Below are 26327 nucleotides of genomic sequence, written 5' to 3' on the forward strand. Positions count from 1 at the left end.
TTTTGCCTGTTATGCCTCAGGAATCTACTTAGAAATTGGCTCTAACAGTTTTGTTATTGTTGAAGCTACTGTTTTGTTTCTGTATATTTAAACTAGGGCAGTGCAATTTTGGGGAAAATATGTAATTGCGATTTTTTTCAATAGGTATTGCAAATTCACTTGATTTGTGATTTAACTTTGCAGTCAAGCTTCAGCTCAATATTCTGTATCATAGCTTCGTACTGCTAAAATGCAGTGAGTGTTAAAAAAAAGAACTGAAAAGATATAAACTAACTCCACCATCTATTAAAGTTTGTATTGCCTTCATGATGATTTTTCATATGGTGTAACAGCTGCACACAACTCTGAAATTGTACTTTGCTGTTGCTAGCTACTACATTAATTGTCACCAGCAATATTTTTTGTTGACTTTCTAGCAAGACCCTCCTCATTTAGGTGTCTGTGGTGCTTTTTTAGGTGCTGGTTGTTGTATTTCCTCCTGCTGTGGCAACAATTCTGCGACAGCTCTTACAAATTACCTGCTTTTGTTTGATGTCTGTGACTTTGAAACCAAAATATTCCCATATTACTGACATGCTGTTTTTTTTTTTTTGATAGGTATTAGTCTATTAATGCTTCTGAAGTGGCATCATCCCACTTATCCGCACTTTCCTGGTTGTTTGTTTTATTATGGGCTTTCCACATAGTTCTGTTGCGCAATTTTAACTGGGCAGAAGAAAAAAAATGTGCTCAATCAGTTGGATAGTAAGACTGTCACACACATAGACAGCAGTCAAGCATTTGCTCTGGGTTGGGGAAATTATATAATACATACAGTTGAAGTCAGAATTATTAGCCCCCCTGAATTATTACATTCCCTGTTTATTTTTTCCCCAATTTCTGTTTAACGGAGAGAAGATTTTTTCCAACACATTTCTAAGCATAATAGTTTAATAACTTATCTCTATTAATTGATTTATTTAATCTTTGTCATGATGACAGTTAATAATATTTTACTAAATATGTTCAAGACACTTTTAAACAGCTTAAAGGTAAATTTAAAGGCTTAACTAGGCTAATTAGGTTAACTAGGCAGGTTAGGGTAATTAGGAAAGTTATTGTATAGCCAAGCTTTGTTCTGTAGACTATCGAAAAAAATTTTGCTTAAAGGGGATAATAATTTTGTCCTTAAAATGGTGTTTAAAAAATTAATATCTGCTTTTATTCTAGCCGAAATAAAACAAATATTGTGAAATCGATTGTGATTCCCTGATTCAAACACAGAATAAATACATGTTTATATTATTTTAAATAAAATGATTGTAAATGAAAACATTTAAAATAATGCAAGTAAAAAAAAAAGTGACTTGCAAATAGAAAAAATCTAAAAATAGTAAGCTAAATAGCATACTCAATAAAACAATGTTTAAATAAATTTAAACAATTTTAAAAATATATATAACATAAAGAGTAAATCAAAATAAATAAAATTAAATAAATGTAAGCTACCAAATAAGTACAACTAAGCTGAGATACATAGAAAATAGAGCTAAGAGTTTAAATATTATATAATAAAAATGAAATATAATAAATTCTAATCAAAATTAAACAAAATTTAAAAAAATAAAATCACTATATTAATACATAGAATTTTTTCTGACATTTTTTTCTAGGTTTTATAAAAGCTCAAATACCTTTTGATAATTTAACTTAATTTTATTTTATTTCAGTCACTTTTATCCATACACTGAAAGTTTATGTTTTTGGTCCATATTGTCATGTTTTTGTCCATTTTCCAAATTCAAAAAGTGATTGAAATACATGAGGTTATGCTTATAGAGTAGGCTATTACCATGTGTCTTGAGAGTGTTGCAGTTTGAGGATGTAGTGGTCTTAGTCCTTGGCGAGGTGATGCCCACCTGGGCGCTCATTCCCCGTCTCCAAGAGCCTGTCTGGGAGATGGTAGGAGTCTTGCGTCCTATTAAGCTTCGTTCAGATTCATCTGAGAAATCTGACCTGTTGTTCCACTTAGTTGTGGTCTCCATTTTTACGCCACTGTCTAACTCAACACGTTTAAGGTCTTTATCGGACCAGCTGGGGTTTTGTTTCACTGCAGAGTGTTTCTCTGCATCCGTCTGGAGCTGTGGAAGGAAAAATAAAACATTTATTCAACAGAAATGCTCTGATACTTAATTTCTCTGATGGTTTAAATCAGCAAAAAATGGTAGGATAAATCTGTGTAGCCACAAGGGGGTGGAAGAGAGTTTGTTTATTTATTTATTATTATTATTTTTTAAAAATTGTTAACTTTTTATTTTGTCATTGATTTCCCATCATTTTAAATTTTTCCACTTTTCCATGCTGTTTTCTATGGGGGCGCTATTTCAAATTTGTTGAAAAAAAAGAACTAAGTGAAGAAAAACTGTATTAATACAAGAACAGATGAAGAAGAAATAAGAAAGAAGAAAATAAGTGTTAGTAGCATTGTTTGTGAACATGTAAGCTAATGCGATAATCAGACATTCAATAGCATGTAAACACATATAAAACCTACCATTACTGAAATAAATGCCAAATTCACAAACAAGTTTGTAACAAGTTATAAGAGTCTTGGTTTACTTTATTTGATGGTTGTATTTTAAGATATTTACAGTGATCCCTCGTTAACCGTGGGAGTTACATTCCAAAAATAACCCGCAATAAGTGAAATCCACGAAGTAGTTCGCTTTATTTTTTACAATTGTTACATAAGTTTTAAAGCTGTAAGCTCACTACATACTTTATACACATTTCCCAGACATACATTAAGATGTACACACTTTTCTTTCTTGTTTCAACATTCTCAAAGTTCAAACTTTGATGAAAAATAAGTCCAGTATTAAAGAATGAAACTAAAGATCAAAACCTGTTATCAGGCGAAAACATTCATCGCTGTCAGCAAAAGGTTCATAAAACTTTTTTTTAAGTAAAAAAAAAAGAACAACAGTATCTTAAAATCCAGTTATTTAATTTTGGAAACAATTATTAAAGAATTTGGAGCCAATATGATAATTTTACCTCAAAGTACTACAAAGTTGTTTTAAAAAAACAAAAAACAGTATCTCATATATTGCCAGCAATGTCTAAAATAAAATATGATCACCGACAGCTAATTTGTGCCTTGTTTATTCAGTGACACGATCATAAATGTGATTATGTGAGACAAAAACTAAACTGATCCATTACATGAGGCCAGAATGACTTCACCCTAGTTTAGCTGCTACTGCAAATCCTCATAAAATATCATTGCCAGAGAAGGAATGTTAATAACCTCCAGTTGTTATCAGGCCAATTCCAAAACATTGTTATCTGAACGCCGATACAATAAATCCTTCCTCCACTCCAGGCTGAAGAATGAGGGAGACGATATAGGGAAAAAGTACAAGGGTGTGGAAGTGAAAGGTGGCAGATGTTTGGCTTCACATTCACTTTTGAGTCACGGCTTGAAACTCTTTGCATTTTAAACCATGTTGCTTGCAGGGTTATTACGTTTAGCTAATACTAAAACCTTTAAAACAATCCTCATAAAATAAAAAAACAAAAATATATCTTCTTTTTGGCATTTCATTTACTTTTTATTTACTTAATGTACCAAATTAATAAATACATTCATAAATGTATTAACAATACATTTATTAACAATAATATAGCACCAAATTAAAAAGAAATTAAACTTAATTCCAAAAATAATTATAAATATATATTTTATTATAATAAATAAATTAATTAAAATCTAAAATCAAATTAATATAGCAAAAAGTTTTTTTTTGATCATAAATACAAAAGTTTTTTTTCATCATATATAACCACTTATCAATGGATAAAAATTATTTTTTTTTTATAACAAAGCAACCTTTCTCATTTACTTTAACCTGTTACGCTCAAATAAATAGTAAATTCACAAAAATAAACACTAAATAGAAATATAAAATTATGATAAACATGACAAAGCACAAGAAAATGTATAAAACTTGAAAAATCTAATTCCCTACACTCTCGGAAAAAAAGGTACACAGTGGTACACATAATGCTCCTTGAGGAACAGTTTTGTACTTAAACATTGTGCCTTTAATGGTGCAGAAAATACCTCTTAAGACCTCTTACCACTGTGGTGGTACCTTTATGGATCAGATTTGTATCTTTAGTGAAGGCACAATATTATATCTATAGGTTTTAAGACCAAAGATACATTTTGGTTTCCCATGGTACAAATGATGGGCTTAAAGGTGAAAACTGCAATGCTACAAATTTGTTTCTTTGTCTTAAGGTGCAATTCTGTCTCATACAAAGGTTCTGCCCCAGTGACAAGGTTTTGTACCTTCTTTGGTACAACATTGTACCATTTTTGTTTTCTGAGAGTTTACACTATAATAGTGTCCACAACACTAAAATACCACTGGCCTTTTGAGTCATATTAAGATCAATAACAACATCTGTGAGATTGTAGAAGAATAAGGTCATGGATACACCATTTAATAAAGCAATAAAGCCCAGGTGTGGCCAAGTGTAGTGGTAAAGCACAGCTTGTGTCACGTCTGTATTCAGAGCTGATTGTGCTGAAGAGTACAGTATCTGAGTTTTACTACTGCCACATTTGCTCAGCATATGTTAACCTGCCCCAATCTAATAAAGCTGATCAATGAGCAGAGCAGAGCTGAGTCACACACTTAACACCCGCACTGATAAAACACACACAATGCAGAAAAAAAAACTGTCAGTCCATCTTGAACAATGCTTAATAAATGCTGTATTGTTCATTCTTAGTTCATGTTAGTATACATTAACATTAACCTATTGAAACTTACTGTAACCTTACTGTTATATATTATTGTATTAGTATTGTTGATTTTATATCATTATTTGGAGGGAAGAATGGATGGATGGATGGATGGATGGATAGATGGATAGATGGATGGATGGATGTTTGTGTTTCTGTTTAATGTTGCTGTCTGAAGTCTCTCTGAGTGACTGACCTGTTCATCAGTGTCTCTTTGCGGGCCTGACGGGGTGTTGACGAAAGAGCTGAGGGATGAGCTGGTGTTGAGCTCATCTGTGTCCAGCGTATCACTGATCCCACTGCTTACCGAACTGCTGTCGTCCCAACTGAAAACAAACACCCACAGACAACAGACAAAAACATCAATACAGAGGCACGAGGACTGAAATAGAGCTGAACACACGGATGAAAAGCATTCATATTTGATATTTCCACACGTGTTGATAGTGAAACATTTGAAACGAAACTTTTTGGCACTATCGATACCTGTAGCTTTCTCTCACTTGGTATTTTTTAATGCTTTAATCTTAAAGCGGAAGTGACAAACTAAAAGCATTGGATGTTTATATCAGTTTTATATTTTCTAAATGCTAATTTAGTCACTGTTTTGGAGCACACTAGCTAATAGATATCCTTAAAACTAACAGACTGAAACAAACATCTAAAATGTTTAATTTGTCATATAACGACAAAAGAATTTTCTTTATAACACATTAGAAAGTGAAAGTAAACAATGGAGGAAGATATTTCTTAAAGTGAGAGTAGTCAATACCATTCACCATTAACAAAAGGCAAAGACACAGTTTTAGAGAAGTACAAGAAGAAAGCAAGCACTAAGCATAGTTTTTACCTGTATATCTGTTGTGTTATCGCTTGTAATTTTCTTCTGTAATGTTTTAACTTTATAAGTCAGGCTAGTAGTTTCTACTGTATTCCTTAAAGGGGACCTATTATGCAAAAAATCCTTTTATAAGGAGTTCAGACTTCATAAAAACATCTTTTTTGTCTTTAGAAACACTTTGATAGACATTTTCCCTTTGTACATATCATCAGAGATGGAAAGCCATGCCAACTATTGACAATGTCTTCCTTATTAGCAGTATTAGACAGCCCTGAGTGAGAAGCAGTTATCCGCCATTAAAGTTCTCACTGAAGACAATGCCAGAAACTATAAATGTTGTAGGATGCACAGATGAACATTGTTGTCTCCAAATATTACCTTCTGCTGAGCCACTTCTTTTGACATTTTCAGTTTTTTTGAGAGCGATAACATTAGTCCTGTTTTGAATCTGTTGCTAAGGTGATGCATAGGTGTTATTAGCTCCACTTTTTAACTGTAAAATCTCATTTAAATTTAAAGCAACAGTCATCAAAACAGCACACGATGGATCAAGGGCTAAAAGTGCCAGATTATTAAAAAATATTTGTTTAGTATTTTGAGCTGAAAAATCACATACACAATCTAACGACATCAGATTTATTTTACAACTTGTAAAGAGATAATACAAAAATGTAAAAAAAATCACTGCCATTTGTTTGGTGCATTTAGTACTATCAGCTTGACAGGGTTGTGTTTTGTTTATCTTTCTCCAACTGCACACGCACTTCACACTCCTGTCCAGCTGATGGCGATAAGTACACAAAAAAAGCATCTTGAAATTAGGAGAAGAAGAAGGCAGGAGTCTCTCACCAGGGCTGCATCTGAAACCGGATACTTCCATACTAAATAGTACGCATAAATCAGTATGCGAGCCGAGTAGTATGTCAGAATTCATATAATTTGAAAATCAGTAAGCGAGAAGTATCCGGATGACTTACTATTTCCGGCGAGATTCTGGAGTGCACGTCCCATGCATGCTGCATTATCCCATGATGCCCATGAGAGAATTTATGAATGAGAGTAAAGCGACGCAACTGACACAGGTAGGTCACGTGACCATGACAAAATGGCGGATGTAGTACGTCTGAATTCCATTCATACTTTTAACATTCATACTGTTTAGAACATACTTTTCTTATGGCCAAGTAGTACGTTTAAATTCAAATGCAGTGCCCACTGAGTAGTAGGTGGTTTTGGACGCAGCCCAGATGTCACACAAAACTGTTTATAAAGTGTTAAAAAATCTATATTTTTCTAACAGACACACCAGAGGCATTGTTAGACATATAGCTCTATTGTACTGGGGCACATAATATAATATATAAACAATAATGAATAATTAACAGAACTGTTATTATACAATTATTATTGTAAACAAAGAACAGAAATGAATCCTAAATGTGAATGGGAAACAATCAAAAGACACAACTGAAATAATGCTAAGACAATTTAAGAAATCTTTTGCATGAATATTAATTTCATTAGAATGCAATTCTTTAGACAATTCAATAGAATCCTAAAAAGATGTTTTATAGAATTATCTGTTGTGCGTTGTCTTAGACCCGACTCATGGATGAAAATTAGATTTATTAAGTCTAACCTCACTGTTTTTATCCCTCCTTTCTGCTTTATACCAAAAAAAATCTATCAGGAGCCATGCAGTCTAAATAAGATCACCATCATATTATTTAAACTTTGTCTTGTCGACTTGCAAAACTCACTGCGTGCCGACACCTCAGCATAAAATACTGTTAGGCCCGTTTCACAACACATGAGCAGCATCAAGCAGGAGCGTTGCATGAGTTGCGGGGGTATGTTTTTTTTAATATTTTTTTTTACTTTTTTAACTTTTTTTTTATTTAGCTTTCATCAGCGTTGGTTCGGTTGCACATAGTGAATAATAACTTTATTTTGGGATTACCACTCTTAACAAATACACTTGCATATAAAGTAAATTGTATCTCAAAGCATTTACTGGGGCCCTGGCAATTTTTTCCCAGGCAGGTGCCCCAGTAAATGGTATCAAGCGATGCCTCTGAGACACACCAATTTGTAGAGCCTGAGAAGCAAAATATATATTTATATATATATATATATATAATAACTTATTCTCATTTTCAAGTCTTCAAGAAATGTGTTACAATGCTACATGGTGTAATTTACTAAAACCCCACGATTCAAAACAAGGAAAACAACAGTATTTGTATTTTACGGTAGGTGAAAATCTTGACCGGTAGTAAATAAAACCTCATAGTATCAAAAATTCGATATTTTTGAAGGTATTTGGATTAAAATTATAAATTCTTGTTTTGTGACATTACAACACACTATTATAAATGTAAAGGTAAAAAGTAGAAATGGAAGAAAAAGGTAAGAAAAAAAAAACAGCATCTGTGGAGAATTAGAGGTCTGTACGAAGACAGTCTCTGCATTCCCATCATGCTTGAGACATTAGACGTGTCTCTCAAATGTGTTTTAATGAGCTCTGCGCCTCCTCAGATTCAGCTCTGCTCTCCAGCATTGCTGACAGAGCTCCTGTCTGACCCAATGCATTAGGACGAGCAGCAGGAGTCAAGCTAAATCTTCTAGACCAAAGACACCACTGGATTGTAAAGTAAGGAGTTGTGAGAGGACTTGCTGGGACTAACGTGAATTGTAATTTTTGCTACTTTATCCCAAAGCAGACTATCTATTACTTGCTTATTTGTTTGTTTGACGATAATAGATTTATCGTTTTTTTAATATAGCTACAATCAGACTATGTATTCACTTATGTAGTTATTCACTTAATTATATATTATTTTTAATTTGTTTCTTTGCTAAGGGGAAAATGACCAGTGAAGGACCCACAAACGGCCAAGGAATAGATCTGCAACCCATTTGTCAATAAATCAGGTGAATCCAGGATGTCTGTGCAAGAAGACCAACTGATGGAGATCCTTAATGATGGCATATCGCATATCGTGTCTTTTCTAGAGTTTGGAGGATGGAGTATATATCTACAATAGAGGTGCGTGGCTTGTGTGCACAAGCTACGTGACACGCTTGCGCCTTCCAGACCAGACGCACCCAGTTGAATAAATCCCGCGAGTGCATCGGGAGTCACATGACAAGAATTGACTAATCAGCTTCATCTGGTATTGAATTTACACATTTCAGTAGACTAATACCCTCAGACAAACACAGAACACACAAACACTGCTGTGCTTTGTCATTTTTTACTTTTAATAAAACTTGTATCAGATAGGGTTGGGTCGATAAATTATGCCATCGTCCATAGCCAATGAGGATGAACATCACAATGCTGAGCTGGCATCCCAATCCTTAGCCCCACCCCCGTCGCAGCAGCCACCCACTCACGAAAGACACACACTCAAGCCCTGTTTACACTAATGCGTCTTAGTTTAAAAAGGCCATTTTAGAATGAAAACGATCCAAGTCCACACTGTGTTTTACCTAGCATTTCTGAACAGCTCTCCATTCACACTATACCGCTGAAAACACACATGACGTGACCACACACACCAACACACACACACACACATACACACACTGGCATGCGCTTCAGCAGTATATGCGCATATCTAAGCTCCAAAACCGTGCACGTTGGACAGTTTATAAAGGATGTCCCGCTGGATTGTGGGGATATTTAATCAATCTTGTCTCTATCTAACGACTCTTCAGTCTTTTAAATCTATCAGGTAACATGTCAAAGCATCAAAACACTGCTTCAATCATTTGCTTTCACGCTTGTACTTAGTCATTTTTGTGAAAACCTCAGATTCTGTTGATTGGTTCCTGTTGGTTGTGCAACTATTTTAATAGCCAAGTTTGTCGACGACATTATAACGACACAGATTGATCTGCCTATTCATGCTACAGTCCTGCCGAAAAAGTGATTGACAGGTGGTAATTTGTGTGTATCTTCATTTATTTATGATTTGGTTATGAGTGAAAACAAAGACAATGCGGGTCAGGTTTAAAACGCTAGGCTACAAATAATTAATTTGTTATGAATATTCATAAAAATTTTATTCACTGCCTCCTATGACAATGATGCCATCATCCATCGTGATGTTTTACATCAGACATTGTTCGATGTAAAATTGGTACAAATTGGTTTAGTATCAGAATGACAGCAATGTTTTGTCAGCTTGTATTCCTTTAAGAAAACGGTTGATGGTCGCCTAGCCCACGCCTAGTGTCTAGCCATCTATCACCAACACCCCCCCCACCCCCACACACACACACATTAAAAATGTCAAGTGTTGACGGGTCCACAGTGATAAAAAGGTTAAGGACCACTGCTATAGAGTACACTCTAAAAGATTTTATGACAAAGTCAAGACAATAAATATTTGATGTTGCTTGAACTTATTTTAATAAGTAAATCAGTTTAACAAACATTTTAAGTACAAAGTTTAACTTTGTATTTTAGTCAATTTAATTCATGTAAGTTGAGATGACTAGAAAAATTCATTTGATTTAACTAAAACATTGAGGACTGCAAAATTTGTTTTACAGTGTGCTAACGAGTCTTTTTCCATATTGGTGTATATCTTTAATATTTATGGTTTGTTTTTAAGTTTCTGATCTTAAATAACAATAACAAAAATGTTAATTTAGCTCAAATTACAACAAAACATATTTGTTTATTTATGTAAAAAAAAACACTTTCAGGCTTTTTTCCAGGTTGGTCCAATTAACCTTTTCATCACCACAAGCCTTTAAAAGATCAAAAGCAGCTAGAAAAAAGGCCTTTCCTTTGACTTGAATGTAAATGTGCATGTGTAAACAGGAAGTCCACTCCATGCTGGTTGCTAAATCCAAACACAGACTCCCACAAGCCACCAGTTTAGGCCACTTGAGTCTCAAGTGACACTATCAGAACTACAGGAGCTTAAGAGTGCTTTGAAATGTGCATGTGTGATTTGATTTCATTTAAAGTTAAACTGAACTGATATGGTATGATCATTCAGTTTCATGTGATTAAGTGATCGATTTCACAGGGGACTGGATACTTTAGATACTAGAGAGCATTTGATCTCAGAAGAATTGATGAGAGACATTTGCAGGGTGATGTCATATTCATTAATTCTCACTAGCAAAGGTGGGAATCTGTAAGAATGAATGCTATACAGTTGGAAAAATTAAACACGTCATGTGCTTTTAGGGAATAATATTTCTAAAGGTGCTGTTGACATGGAAATGAATCAGATTTTGGTAAACTGCAAACAAAAATAAAACAAAACCAAAAAATCTGAAAAACGAGTAATGTGTAATAACAATGAAATGACACAAGGAGAAAGTACTGAACTACCGAAACGTATTTAATACTTTACATAAAAGTATTTTTTGGTGATGGCAGCTTCAAGACACCTCTCAAATGGAGAGTGAATAACATGCATTTCCTAAGTCTAAGTTTATCACAGACTTCAACAGAGTATAAAAATCTTGATGGTTCTGTGGGTCTCGTCTAATAAATAGGATCTTTAATTTGTATTTTATATTGGATTCAAGTCAGGTGATTGGCTGGGTCATTCTACAGTTTGGATTTCTTTCTTTGAAAGCATTTGAGAGTTTCCTTGGTTGGGTTTTGGATTATTGTCTTGCTGAAATGTCCACCCTGGCTTCATCTTCATCATCTGATAATGTAGATGTTGCACTGAAGCAGCTAATATTATTTTACAGTGAGGGCAGAGGGTGGCTGAAGAACTACTGAGAGATTGTTTAATACTTATTTTCTCCTGATGTTCTAAATTTTTTTGGAACACACTTACTTATAGATAACCTTAACATATGATACTAAAGTTTTTTGCACACAAGTCTGAAATTTTCATATGAAATTTTCGTACAATATTTTTTTTTAAATTCAATCTCACATTGTGTCGATCACATTTACACCCTGCCTCCAAAATTTTTCGAAAGGCATACTTTATTTTCTACATTTTTTGCATCCGTAGAAAGCGTTTTGAGAGGTATTATACAACCACCATACAAGTAAATGCCAAAATCTAGAATTTTGCAAAAATTTACTAACTTCTTTTTGCAGCACAGAGCACTTTATGACAAAGTGTAAAATATAAAGACAAACTGAGTCAGATGGTTGAAAACCACTCTTATAGCCACACACCTTTCCCATGTCCGTGTGTATGTGTCCATACCATAGACATACAGCAAGTCTCTGTTCAAGATTTTTTAAAGAGATAGGAAAGTCTTTTTTAAAGAGATAGGAAAAACCAGTATCACTTAAATTTGCATTGTTTTACAATTATTTGTATATTTTGTTGCAACAGATTCATTATTCGCATTGGACTCAATGTGTCTAAATTGTATATATAGTACATACATATATATAAAAAAAACTCCAACAAAAATTTTTGAGTAAGTGTGCCAAGACTATAAAAATAATTTTGATTTCATTAGGACTTTAAGCACCACTATGTTTTATCGACATCTCTACTAGCACCTAATACACTTCATTTCTCAGGATTATTTGGTCAAAAAAAAAAAAAAAAAAAACAGGCCGTGAACACATTTACAGACACCCAACATTGACGTACTGAAACACAAACTCAACAGACAGTTGTTTTTATATGAACAGAATCGCCATCACTCATGTCTGTCATAACCGTCTCGACATAATCGCCATGGAAGGACGTCTGGGGTTCCTGTTTTAATGAGCTGTGAGAAAGTTGCTCCCGTTGGGGCTGTTTGTCAGAAAAAGCTCTCTCACACACTTTGCTAATGTGTTTGTCTGCTTGGTTAAATGATCAGCTTCATTCATCATTCGCCATACTCTGTCAGATTCTATACGTGGCAAATGCAAACAAATACCAAAGAGAAAAGCCCTCCCCAAAAATCAAATGGAAAGAAAACATGAATGAGTCACTTCTTCCTTTTTGAAGATGCCATGAAATCCATTTAGTCTATCTGAAGACATTGATATGCTAATGAGCTGCTAAAAGTTGATGGATCAAATGTACTCTTTTATCATTAAAGGAAATTTTATGAAATTATATACATGAAAATACATAAATCGTTATAAATTATATGATTTATTTTAATTTTTTTATTATTTCTATTTTTATTATTGTTGTTGTTTTTATTAATATTATAATTTATTCTAGATATAGAATTTAAAATAACAGTAATATCCGAATAAAATAAATAACTATTTATACATATATAAATATTTTTATTATAACTGAATACTAACTATTGATCATATTCATTACAGGGATACATAGCATTTTAACGTTTACTGCATTTTTATGAAATAATATCGAAAATATATTTCATCAGACATTCATCAAAATTTTCATCAGACATTTTCCCACATTAAAAAATCTATATAAATATTTTTAATTATGACTGAACACTAATGATTATATTCAGCTTTGCATTACAGGTATGAATTTATCAATTTTACGTTTTGTTATGATCTAACAGCTGCAGATCGCTGGTAAACACACAGTTCATTTAAGAACTACAAAGCCGCCATTACATGGACTACAAGTTCCAGTCATGCATTGCTCACACGCACCTGTTTCAGATTTTGCTGACTGAACTGATTACAAGGACTATATACACAGAATACACACGAACACTTTATTGCTGAGTCCTGTTATACTGTTTGTGAGCATTACGATGCGCTTTCCTTGTCTTGCCAGTTTTGATCTTCGCTTTGTTTTGTTTGTTTTAATGTTTATTTCTTCCTGCTGCCTGCCTTTTGACCATCTGCCTGTTATATGACAATGGCTCTGGATTTGCCCCTTTGTTGACCGCAGCTTGCCTGATCATTCTGTTGAATTAACCCTGCATTTGGATCCACCTTCTGTTGTCAGTGTCCCATTCACATTACAAATTTACTGTGATTTTTATCAGATAAATAAATCTTTGGTGAACATAAGTCTTTTGAAAAAAGAAATTATCCTAATTTTATTTATTTAAAATTGTTTGCATTGTAAATTATACAATTTAAAGCCATTCAATAAAGTCATTCAATAACTTTGTTATATTCAATAAATGAAGTCAACCCCACCAGCTCTTACACAACTCATTATATTTTAAAGTTTCACCACACAAATGTGCAACATATAATTTCCCTGTTGGCCGGCACATCAACTTCTGTAATCTTCACAACAACAAAACAAAGTCTAGTATACATGAAAGAGAGAAAAAAGAGAGGGTGTGGGTGGCACAGAGGTGGGTCAGAAAGTGGGATTTTAAAGAATTCATTCCTCTGTTTCATTCTGTACCAATATAATCCAAAGACATTCCTCCTCCTGCTTTTCTAAAGTGCAAACCAGCTCAGAATAGAAGGGGAGTGAGAAATATATTGCTTCTGAAGTCTTCAGAAAGAGGTTCAAACTAAGAAATGTTTGAATATGCCAGAGAGAAAATACTTTTTTTGAATGAATTAAGATCAAAAAACATTACTATGTTTATGCAAGAATCATTACTGAATATTAATAGGTTTATATCCATCCAAAACCAAAAAACTCTTTCCTTTATTTATAATCTACATTTCAGTTTATGTTTCACACTGTCCGAAACATTTCATTTAAGAATCCAGTCTCTCCAAACTCTGCCTTATAAGAGTCTACTCTGCTCTCATTGGTCAGATTTTCCAGTATGTTGTGGTTGGTTGACAACTTGTCAGAAAACAAACAGTTACCATATTTAAATTTATTTTCTGTAGCTTTTTTCAGTTTTGGCAAATCTATACAATCCAGTGACATGTTGTGAGGTTTGTGGCTGGTGAGGCACGACTCTTTCAGGGTCATATTTACAAAAATATGCACCCAATATATATTGCCAACTACCGATTGTGTATCATATATTATATAAGCATTTGTTCAATACACATGGAAGGTATATTGGGCCAAGGAAAAATAAAAACGTATAGGGATTCAATATGTCTCCCAAAAAACACAAGGTGGATGCTACAGAAAGCCTATACAAGAAACAAAGAACCATGGCGGATGCGTGCTCACTCTCTCTTTCTTACTCACAAACAGACACACAGGATTTGACCACTGGTCTTACCTTTACTTTAAATTATGTCTTATATGACTTGAATTACTTTGAAATAATCGAGTTATCTTCTGTCCCGTCCTTTAAAGCAAGCCCTTTAGCTCCTGCATTGGTTGTCCATTTTTTATTCATGTTTTAAGTTTAATTTTGATAAATGTTTGAGCTAAGATATTAACGTTACATCCGCGATTTTTGCAGTCAGCCTGAGCAAAACATAAAATAACGGACTCCGATTAAACTCTATTACGTATAAGAAGAGCAACCACTGAACAATAATAACTGTGAGCTCATGTGCGCCCTCTTCAGTGCGGCAGAGCTACTGCCTGCCTCTACTGATTTCTTTTAAATGCGTCTTTATGTCAGATCCTAAATAAGTGATAGATATTCGTGAAATAAATTACCAATCATATGCAAAATGAGGACATATAATAAAAACAACCCAGGCTCATTTTAGAAAAGTAGCCGCACGGATGTTTCTGAAGACCGCGAAATACATCCCGGGAGGTATGCATTTGTGCAGTTTTTGTTTTCGCGAATCCGTGAAAGGTCGCTGTGAGCACTTTTTCACATCTCTAACGCCTCTTGCGAACGCCGTTCACGCCATCGCTGTTCTTGCGCAAAGCCGCCAGAGGCCGCTGTTGAGCGACCGTCTATCCCACTAATTGACTGAATGCTTGACTGGGCAGCCGGCCCACCCTCCTCCTCCTCCTACCCTAAACCCAACTGGTTTTACCGATTGACCTGCCGGCCGGCCGGCCCGCCCGCTCACTTCCTTAAAACCAAGCGACGATTTACAAAAGCCGTCCAGAAAAAGAAAAGCCCCCTCGTCTGATTTTGACCACGTTTTCGGATTTTGACACATTCTCGCCCTGTTATAAACTCCTTCGCTTTATTTTTTAGATTCTGTTTTTGCCTTACCTGATTTCTGGAACTGCTCTTGCCCAGACTCAGACAAACTGGTTGTGGCGGGAAAGCCCTCCATACGGAGGTGAGCTTTTAGCTGTCAGCCGGCGGGCGCAAAGAGGAGTGGAGTCACACCGGCCCTGTAGCGTTCGCTTGAAAAATCAGTCGTGTACCTCTGGCCACGTAAATCGCAGTTCCAGAAACGTCTGTGGGGCCACGTTTTCAGAATGAGCTTGGGTTAAATAAAAAAATGTCTACAATGTATAAAACCATTTTAATAAAGCTTTACATTGGTAGAATACACTAAAAATGGACAGAATCAAATGAAATAGAATCCAGTTATCAAAACTCATTAGCCGTTTCCTCACTGTATAACTTACACATTCTGAATGAAGAGCAACGAATGAATGGATTTTTTGTTTGATTACATTAAATAACAGAGGTGTCACTTTAAAAATGCACACATCTGACATTATAATGAAAGCATTTGACTGCTCTCCTAACTTTTTATGCTCATTTAAGACTAAATTAGTTGTGTTTGAAAAAAAAAAGAACACCAAGATCACCATCTTCAGATGTTATTATTATTAAATATGTGTATATGTCTGTTCAAACACACACTCAAAACCCAGACTTTCGCGCGGCGTCAAATTACGTGTAGAGAATCAGTTTGGGAAACAGCGTCTATTTATCAGTATGGAGCGCGTCAGTTGACAGTCATGCACCGCTATATGACTGTTTTGAGAACTGCATTGGAGGGGCGTCGGCCCCTGTAATGGAAAGGAAGGGAATTCTGGCGTTTTTATATTTATTTCAAAGTGTTTTCATGTCTAAATAAAGCGAAAGCACAGAATAGACTAACATTTAAGACAATTTGCGGCCCCTGGTGGTTCGGCAGTGTAGGTTGCATATAGGGAGGATCTTTAATATTCATAGCCACCCTTCAGAGAAAGACTTAACATACGGGAGAATTATGGGAAAATACCTTTACGGGATGATAGCGGGATAGAACTGTAAAATACAAGAGAATTCCGGGAAAAAAGGGGGGGTTGACAGGTATGGTGAGGTAAAAAGCATAAAAGAATCGTTTTCGAAAACAATTTTTCACCACAGCTCTACACACATGCATGATGGCATCGCTATAAAGAAAAAATAACTGCATTCTTTTAAAAAACAAAAACTCTCTTTTATTAAGCCCCCAAAAGCCCACATTGTAATGTCAACCAATTACCAAAATGCACAAAAACTTCTATTTAAAATCCACTGCAATCTAAAAGAAACAACTTTACACATGAGACATAACAAGAGGCAAATCATACAGTCAAATCTCCAAACAGACAGCCATCCAAGATGCTTTGAATAAAAACGGCAAACACTCTCTCACCACCAACCACAATCTCTCACCACCAACATTCACCAATAGTCTACCATTACGAATGACCCAATCTAATGAAAGAGCACTGACAGAGGCCACAGGTGTGACACAACAAAAAGTCCAATCCATCCCAAAACAACCCGTCATCCGTCCCACCATAGTCAAACACACACACATATTCAGACAGACAGCGGCTCACCCCCTCCCCCGTCTGGGACATTAGATTAACGTCAAGCCACCCCAAAAGAAGTAAAAGCATACAGGGGGGTTGATCCACGGGCCAGGAAATTGTTTTTTCTTTTTCTAAAGAGCTGTTATTAGAAGTGCAGTGTGGAGTTGTGTGCTGCAGCTCCAGTGCACACACCGCCCCGTCCTGTTTGCTTTGGGTGGCCTATCAATTAGTTCTGCAAGGATACCCATCTCTACAGCAACCCCTGCCCTGTTGCCAGGCATTGTGGGAGATCAGGAAAGGTTCTTGAACCAGGAATAGAAAGAAAATGGTGCATGGGTCATTGACAAGCTTGTTGCTTTTTGAAAAAAACGGTCATGTTTAACTGTAGTGCTGGTGGCTTTTCCGGAAAAGATTACACTATGTGAAAAAGTGTCTAATGCTTACAAAAGCTCTGTTTATTTAAACAAAAAACTGTAAAACTGTATTTAAAGTATTGTTATTATGACCAATTATTAAAATTTTGAATAGAAATATTTAGTATTTCATTAAATTTCAAATTGCAATTTATTCCTATGAAAGTTACATTTGCAGAATAATTTCTCCAGCCTTCACTGTGAAATATGCTGGGTTACAAACAATTTCTCAATGTTATCCCAACTCAAATCCATTAAGTTAAATTAATTGTTTTATATTTATGAAATAAATCAATTAAGTTGTCTCCAAAAATCTCAAGAGTTGTATCCATGCAGCTCATTTTATCCAAGTATTTTGAACAAGCAGAAAAAAAATTGTGTGGATGTAAAAAAAAAATCATTCATGCTGTTTTAACACAAATAGATTGTCAAAATGTAATTTATTTTACAAATGAAAGTGGATTGAACAAGAAACAATTAAATTGTCCCCCAAAAATGTATTGTTTTGGCTAATCTTACCTAAGTAGTTTGAACAAACAGCAAAAATGACTTGTGTTCACTTTTTAAACGTCTTTACTGTTTTTAATCAATATTAAGGTTTCCTTATTGAATGAATCACTACATTCTTGGAGAGAATTCAAACTTTTGAATGGCAGGATATTTAATAAAGTCATATAGACAAACAGGGTCTTGTGACCCTGTGAGCTTGTCAACACTTGAAACCAAACAACAGATATTTTCTTGACACACACACGTTTAAAGGTTTACTGAAAAACCCAACAGTCAACTTTATCAAATGAAATGAGCGTAGTTAACTCAAAATTTACTGAATCTACTCATTTGAAAAGAGTTTTGTGAGGTTTGTAGAAATTGTTTTCCTCAAACGTTTTGAGTTGCCTTAACTTGTTGGGTTTTACAGTACTCAGTTGGTTTTTGTTCTCTTCATTTATTGGTTTTTACTGTGCCCAAATTGCTTCTTTTACTTACAGTACTCATTACGATTAGTTTTTGAACTTAAATGGTTTGTTGCAATCGATTTCCTCAAATGGTTTGAGTTTTGGGTTTTACAGTGTACATAAATCATAACATATGTCTCCATACTGCACACTGTAAAAATGCTGGGCTCCACACAAACAATTTATGTTGGGACAACATGAAGGAATTACGTTAGATTATTCGCTTTTATAAATTTAAGTGGATTGAACACAAAATTATTAAGTTGTCCCCTAAAAGAACTAAAGAATTGAGTTGTTTCAGCTTATTTAAAATAGGTTGTTTGAACAAACAGCAGACATTATTTTTATGAGTGTATAAAAGTAAGCAGTATAATGTTTTTTTGAAAGATGCTAATCCGAATGATGACAGACCATGATTCCAGCAACATTGTTGACAAGTTAACAAACGTTTTGAAACATTTTTTAAAATGTTGCTGACTTAATTTTTAAAGTTGAATCAAACTAAAATTAAAGTGATTTTCTAAAAAAACTAAAGTTTTTTATTAAAAAAAACATTTTTACTTAATGATCATTTAATTTTTCTTACAATACACTTTTCTTGATTTGATATGCTTTACAGTACATAAAATTACTTTTTTTTTGCAAATTTCTCAGTTTTACACACTTTTTAAACACCAATCTGAGCTTAGTAAAACAGTATCACCACATACTTTTTTCCATTACGCTTATCTGTTAAATTAACATACAAAACATTTCTTATAGTGCACCTTCCTTGCATCTAATCACTTTCTAAGTATCTACAACCACGTATTTGCATTTCACAGAAACAATACATCTCACACTTTTTTTATCTCCTGTAAAGCAATGTCACCACACACCTTTCTCCTTCACCCTCACAAGCGCAGCTCGCACAAAAACAGTCCCACGTGGCAAAGCAACTTTCCACTCCATAAATCCTCAAACAAAGAAAATTCCCCCTGTCTACCTTAGAGTGTCAGAGCCGCGCTGTAGAATTCCCTGGCAAACGCCTGATCCCGGTACAGCCGGGAAGAGCCCGCTAAAGTTTGGCTGGATGGCAGGCAGCTTCATGAGGAAAAGCTCCACTGCGCTCCTTCATAAACACTGCCTTCAACTGATCTGAGAAGCACACACACAGTCACACACACATACATACACAAAACCAACAGCCAATCACATGCTGAGGGGAGCGGCTTTTACCAGCTGAAGGAATGAATGGTAATCTGATCACAAAGCAGTCTTTAAGCCAAGAAGGACTTCAAAAGGAAATGGGCGTTGACTTTATAAACTGGTCTCAGAACAGAGATGCTTCCGAAAGAATGATAAGGATGTTAATTGAGTGGAATTGTTCATTTGTAATGAGGTAAATCTCTAAAGCAAATTGGAGTTTTAAGTGGGCGATAAGGTGAATTCAAGTGGCGGTAGTTTGTAGATTAGCAACGATCCTAAATCACCAAGTGAATGAATACTTGCAAATGGAGAAATGCTTTGTAATAGGTTTGATTGTTTGTGTGAAGTGGCCAGTTAAAGGGTTTTAACGGGCAATGGTGATATAAATATTGAGGTGAGCAATTTAAAAGATATTCAGAAAAAAATCTAAATGTTTTAAATTACATTTACATTTGTACACAAAAAAAATTCTTGCGGCCTATTTTTTTTGTTGTTGAATCAAGATAACTTATAAAGTCATCTCAACTTGCCTCAGTCAAACTGACAAAATATATAAGGCTAAACTAAATTTAAGTTCAACATAGGCTCATTCTGAAAAAGTAAACCCTACATACAAATCTGGAGATCACGAATTATGTAACCAGAGCTACGTATGGTTGCATTTAGTCTTTAAAAAGAATGTTACTAGGCGGTGTGACGTTGTTTCTTTTTACACTAACCAGCATACCAATTAACTCCATATAGATGGCTTTCCCGCTGTTACCAGTTTGTCATTTAGCTCGACATGTAGGCCGTTGGACTTGAGATGCAGAGAGGAGTTGACCACGACAACTGGGTTCAAGTCTGGTCAGGAACGGTTTCAGAAAGCAAATAAGACAAAAACAGTAGCATAATAATAATAATAATAATAATAATAATAATAATAATAATAATAATAATAATAATAATAATAAATAAGTAAATAATAGGGGGGGTGTGGTAAAATTAAGGGGGCTTTTCTTTTTCTGGATTGCTTTTTCAAAACACTGCAGTTAGGTCTAGGGAAGTGGGTGGGCACTGGTCAATCTGTGCTTTTTAAAACAATATTGGTTAGGTTTAGTGTAGGGGGAGGGTAGTGGTATTGGCCGGTTGGTCAGTCAGTCAGTCAGTCAGTTGACAGCGGTCTTTGCTGGATTTACATGGCACAGCAGGGGCAAATGGCACTCGCGAGAAATATTTGAGATCTGAAAAAGTGCACACAGCAGCCTCTGGTGGCTTCGCGAACACAAACACAAAAACTCCAAAAAACAAAGCTACTGGGACATACTTTGCTTTCTCTAGAAATGTATATAGGGGTACGTGATCAGAATGAGCCTGGGTTGTTATAATTTGTTGAAAGCTGAATAAGTCATTAATATTAGTCAACATAAAATCATTTGTTTTCGTAACTTCGTAAACAGTTGAGAAAATAATGACAATTTTTTGTCATTATAAAATGCTTTTTTATTTTTTCTGTTTAAACCTAAACTTAAGTTTATATTTCAGTCATTTCTGACTTTACATTTCTGTTTTTTTTATTTTAAGAATAGATTTTTTTGTTTGCTATTTTTACCCAATATTCACTTTATATGTATATAAACTTTATATGTATGACCAAAAATTTGTGTTATATTTTCAATGTTTGTTCTATGCTTTTGTTATTATTCATTTGCTTCATATAAAATACATTGTAAATTATTATAATATTTATAATATTGTATAAACTTATTGTATTATTGATTGCCATTATTAATCATTAAAATTGATATTCAGCAAAAGAGACAGGCTATGTTTCGTATTTTTCTATGAAAATGAAAGAAGCCAGTTATGTTACAGGCTTTGTGTTGTTATAAATATACATACAGTAAAGATGACAATCATAAATATGTAGCTACATGATGCCTCAACATTTTTGGTGTCTATTGAGTTGTTAATATCAAAATAAAAATAGGCAGTTCCTTATATCATCCTTTCATTTTAAAACTACGTAGGCAGTGTAGTGTGAATGAGGTTATAAATTACACTGTTCCCCTTGTAGATTTACTCTCGTGTCCTCGAGAGTTTGTTTTCCATATCAAACTTATGAAGCCTGAACATATAAGAAAAGGATGCAAGACTGAACTTTGCGTTATATTATTATTGAGAAAAATTCAGAATGTATGACAATTTTAAATTTTAAAAATCTAAATTTTATGAATGTTTTCATTTTTTCAGTTTAAACTTAAACCTTAGTAGACATTTCTTTTTTCTTATTTCTTTTTTATCATTTTATTAATTGTCTTAGTTGTTTGTTACTTTTCTTTCCTTTTTAAACCCAACTTTCACTTTATATGTATAAACTTAATAAAGTATGATTGACCGAAAATAGTTTATCTTTTCAATGTTTAGTAATTTTGTTCTATGCTTTTGTTAGTATTCACCTGCTTCTTTTAAAAATACATTTCTATTTAGCTTACATTTTTTTTATTTTAGTAAAGTTAGTTTATCAAGAAAAAAAGCTTTTAATACGAATGATAATATTTAACATCATTTGATATTTAATATTTAGCTTTATTAACATTCAATTAACAAAACTGATTTATGGATGCATTTTTCTTACCTAGCTCTATTTAGTTGGTATAACCTCTCTGCAGGACAGGTCTGACAGTCTTCACTGGAGTAATACATGAACGTTTGCATTACGTCGTAAATGCCAGGTGACCTTACAGGTTTGAGGCAAGACAGGTTCCCACATGAAATGTGTTTGTGTGTATGCAATAAGTGTGTGTGTGTGTGTGTGTGTGTGTGTGTGTGTGTTTGTGTGTAAGTAGTAATCTTCTTCAGCGAACCAACATTCATGATAAGTGTGTTTTACAGCCTGGAATCAAGAATCCACCATGAAACGACTGTAGGAATACATTTTCAGTTTAAACAATTGTCTGTCCAGAGTTTAGCATGCGACTAGCCTGTGGCTAAAAGCATATAATAAGTCAATAAGTGACTAACCTACAGACTTCACCAAACCTGACCAATTAGTTCATTCCAACATGCCTCACATTCACATGCCCTCTTGTTTACAAAAGTTTTTTAAGGGTCACATCCCATAGTTAAAGGTCAAGCTGCTTAAATCCCTAGCGGAGGGTTTTGCTAGCCAACAAAGAGGCGAAAGATGCAATTTTGTTGCGTTTAGCAAAGCAGTTGGCCTCAAACATTGGCACAAAACTTTGTGGGCAAAAGCATGTGCTGTCTGAGCTGTTATTGAATACACAAATCCATAAAAAACAAAGTTAGCCCAGCCGCTAATCTTGTTAGTGCTAAAAAAAACATTGAAATTTTTTTCAAAAATCATTCAGAATGTAAATATATTGCGTGACAAGAAGTTTGAGTGTTCATAGTGCAGTTTCTGTATGAGTGTGTGTATAATAACACAGAAGCAGACAGAAAGAGAGAGGAAAAAAAAAGAGATTCCAGTCGTTGTGCCCAAACCTTTGCCGCCAGACGTTTGTAATGACAGAGCTGCTAGTGAGCGTGAGGAATTCAGAGTACTTTCTTTTTTTTTTCATCCCATTTACATTCTCTTTCTCTTTCTGTAGACGTGAATTAAACATATCAATATGACAAAACAACAACCTTTGGAGTCTCACATGTTGGTTGTTGCAAGCTTCCAGGAAAGCTCAGAGAATGATTTGCATTGTTTTGAATATGGAAAAAAATGTGTTAACGTGCAAGGCAAATATGTAGCTGGGGGAAAAATTAAAATTTTAACTGAATTTAATATGCAATGTATGTTTTTATTGTTATGTTGTTATGTATTCTATAAAGATCTGATTATATTCCTTCAAAATTTTCAATAAAAAACAAAACGCTTTCAAGCATTTTATGCTGAAACTGACAATTGGTTTAAACAAAAAAGTTTTAATTTGTTTAATTTGTGACAGAATCAGTATTATTCTACCAAATATCCATTTACTTTCTTTTCTAAATATAAATATATTTTTTCTTATTTTCAGCGATTGTCATTTTAAGCCAAAACTGCTCTACAAACATTTTGATTTAAAATTGGAAACATCTTCAATAGAAAACAAGATAAAAATAAAATAATGGTTATATCAAAACATGTAACTGTTATTCATAAATCCAAAAAAGAGAATAAATGTCAACATAAAAAATAAAAATGTGTCTCGAAAGGAAACAATTTACATTGGCTTTATCGCAAATATGACATAAATGTGATTAAAGTCAATCAACAGGTTTTTTTACATTTACCAAGGTTGCATATATTTCTTAAAAAATACAGTAAAATTTCACTAAAATATATCAGTATTTAAGTAACTTTTATTTTCTATACAAAATTTTGTAGAGCCATTACTTCAGTTTTCAGTGAAAAAAAAGTTACATAAAACAAATATAGAAACAGAATAGCTTTATTGTACCTAGTACGGAGACATCAGGACACTGAAAGCACATTACAATTTCCCTGTTGTTCTTTCTTTCCTTCCTGTGTTTCAATTCCATCTGTTTTTTTTTTTTTTTGCAAATACACACTAAAACAAAACAAATCTTGTTCTGTCTCTTACTTCCACCAAGAATAAGCAGCGCAATGGTACATCACATTCAAGAAGACAAAGACTGTTGTCTTTAAATAGTCAACTAACATATCAGCACAAAACTAAGCCATCTCAATGAAAACATTATGAAGTATGCTAACTATGCTTGTATCAGGGATTTGGGTGCTCCTATAATTATTAAATCTAAAGTCAAAGACTCTTCATTCAATACTTTTTCCAATGCAAGATGCAAAGCGCCAAAAGAGACAAAATGAGCAGCAAAATTAATTAATACTGTCAAATAAACTTTATTCATTCATTTTCTTTTCGGCTTAGTCCCTTTATTAATCTAGGGGCCCTCAGCGGAATGAACTGCCAATTTATCCAGCAAGTTTTTACGCAGCGGATGCCCTTCCAGCTGCAACCCATCCCTGGGAACAAATAAACTTTTAAAACAATATATTTTTTTATCATATATACAATATCATACATATTATTTTATTGTAGTTCGAATAAACAAATAAAATCTACAGATCGCTACTTCACACACTTTGTTATGATGATAATATTTCTGAATTTAAATCTTTACTGAAAACTCACTTATTTTCTGAATGTTAAGATCATTGGGTTCTGTATATGATGTTGTCTTTGAATTCTTAGTTCATGTTCAGTCGTATGAAAATGTATGATTTTACAAAAGAATCATAACCCCCTAAACCCAGTCATTGGGGGATAAGCAAATTGTACTAAATTGTAGAAATGAGATCAAACTAATTCATACATATGAGATTGCACAAATTCGTACAAATGAGATCACACAAATTTGTACGAATTAGCCACTAAATCAAAAAGTTCCAAATTACCTTGGGATTGTGTTGAATAAATCTTTATAATTATTATTATTATTATTATTATTATTATTATTATACATCAGGTTTTGGCATATTTACATTAGATTAACATTATTAATCATGTGGTTAGATGGATGAATAGATAGATGTAAATACTACCAATAAAAAGGCATAATAAAAACTTCTAAAAAAAATGCATTGGAGCATATTTTATTATTGTTAAAAATTTTGTTTATTTAATTTAATTTAGCAAATATTCGCAACAAGAAAACCAATGCACATCATGTCGTATAACAACTCAATCATTACCGAATCAAATGATTCAATTCTCTTAACCAAATGTTGATGAGTCAACAGACAATTTTGATTATTAATTTTATTTATTTAAGGTGTATGGCACAGCAATCTACAGTACACTTTAAAAGAATCGTTAACTCTGGGTCAACTATGGAAAAACACTTAGTAGTGGGTCAAAAAAGTGATTTAAATTTAATAAAAATATTAACCCAATGTTCAGTTTGTCCTTATTTGACTCAACATTGGGTTACGGCAGCCCAGCATTTTTTATTATTTTTTTTCCGAAAGTAGCATTTTAGCTCACAAAACCACTAGTTGCTGAAAACAATCCTGCAAATATGTGTACACATCACCACACAAATTTCTAATGACTTTTCAACCTAAAATGATCTCCCTTTTTTTCTCTAAACAAAAATAAGCACAATTCCATTGCATAGAGAATTCCTTTCACTGCCTAATTCTCCCTTTCTTTATTTCACACACACTGGAATGGGGGAAGGGGGACTCGTGTGTTGATGGAAATCCTCCTCCCTCTGTCTTTCAGTCTGTTTCTCTGTCTCTCCATCTCCTACTTCCTGTCGCCTGGTCACGTTTGCATGTGAATGAGCCGCCGGGTGTGATGGTTATATGCCGAGTCATTAGGATCACTGTCTCAAGCATCCAATTAGCACTGTTAAATGTGCGATTCCTCACCACAAAACACAAGCGCACTGTCTGTGTGAATACTTTTTTTTTTATAATAATTTTTTTAGGGGTTTTTCACCTTTATTTTGATAGGACAGTAGAAAATTTAGACAGGAAAGCACTGGGAGCAGAGAGAGGGAATGGATCGGCAAAGGACCTCGGGACGGGAATCGAACCCGGGTCGCCATGAGCACACTGGTGCTATATGTCAGCGCGCAGTACCACTAGGC

The 26327-nt window shown here is 34.1% G+C and overlaps 1 protein-coding gene and 1 long non-coding RNA gene across 39 annotated transcripts in view; one reads left to right on the top strand and one right to left on the bottom strand.

The window, feature by feature from the left end:
- nav2b (neuron navigator 2b) overlaps nt 1-26327 on the bottom strand; it is a 159156-nt gene that overhangs the window by 38145 nt on the left and 94684 nt on the right. For 30 of the 38 annotated variants that reach the window (XR_015526344.1, XR_015526343.1, XM_087311985.1 and 27 more), the window contains 2 exons: nt 4992-5121; nt 1832-2120 (listed from right to left, as the gene is read on the bottom strand). Coding sequence is in view for 36 of the 38 variants with exons in the window: in XM_087311985.1 (XP_087168111.1) it covers nt 1832-2120; nt 4992-5121 (419 nt within the window). In the remaining 2 variants the exon portion in view is untranslated. Of the gene's footprint in view, nt 1-1831; nt 2121-4991; nt 5122-19411; nt 19673-26327 lie in introns of those variants that run through there. The other 8 variants (XM_087311999.1, XM_087311993.1, XM_087311994.1 and 5 more) reach the window with 2 other exon arrangements.
- LOC147830836 (uncharacterized) lies at nt 16417-19617 on the top strand. The gene is made up of 2 exons (XR_015526371.1): nt 16417-17901; nt 18105-19617. It is a non-coding gene; the product is annotated as an uncharacterized LOC147830836 (long non-coding RNA).

The sequence above is a fragment of the Danio rerio genome, chromosome 25 (assembly GCF_052040795.2).
Source record: "Danio rerio strain M-AB ecotype USA chromosome 25, GRCz13ab, whole genome shotgun sequence".
NCBI lineage: Eukaryota > Metazoa > Chordata > Actinopteri > Cypriniformes > Danionidae > Danio > Danio rerio.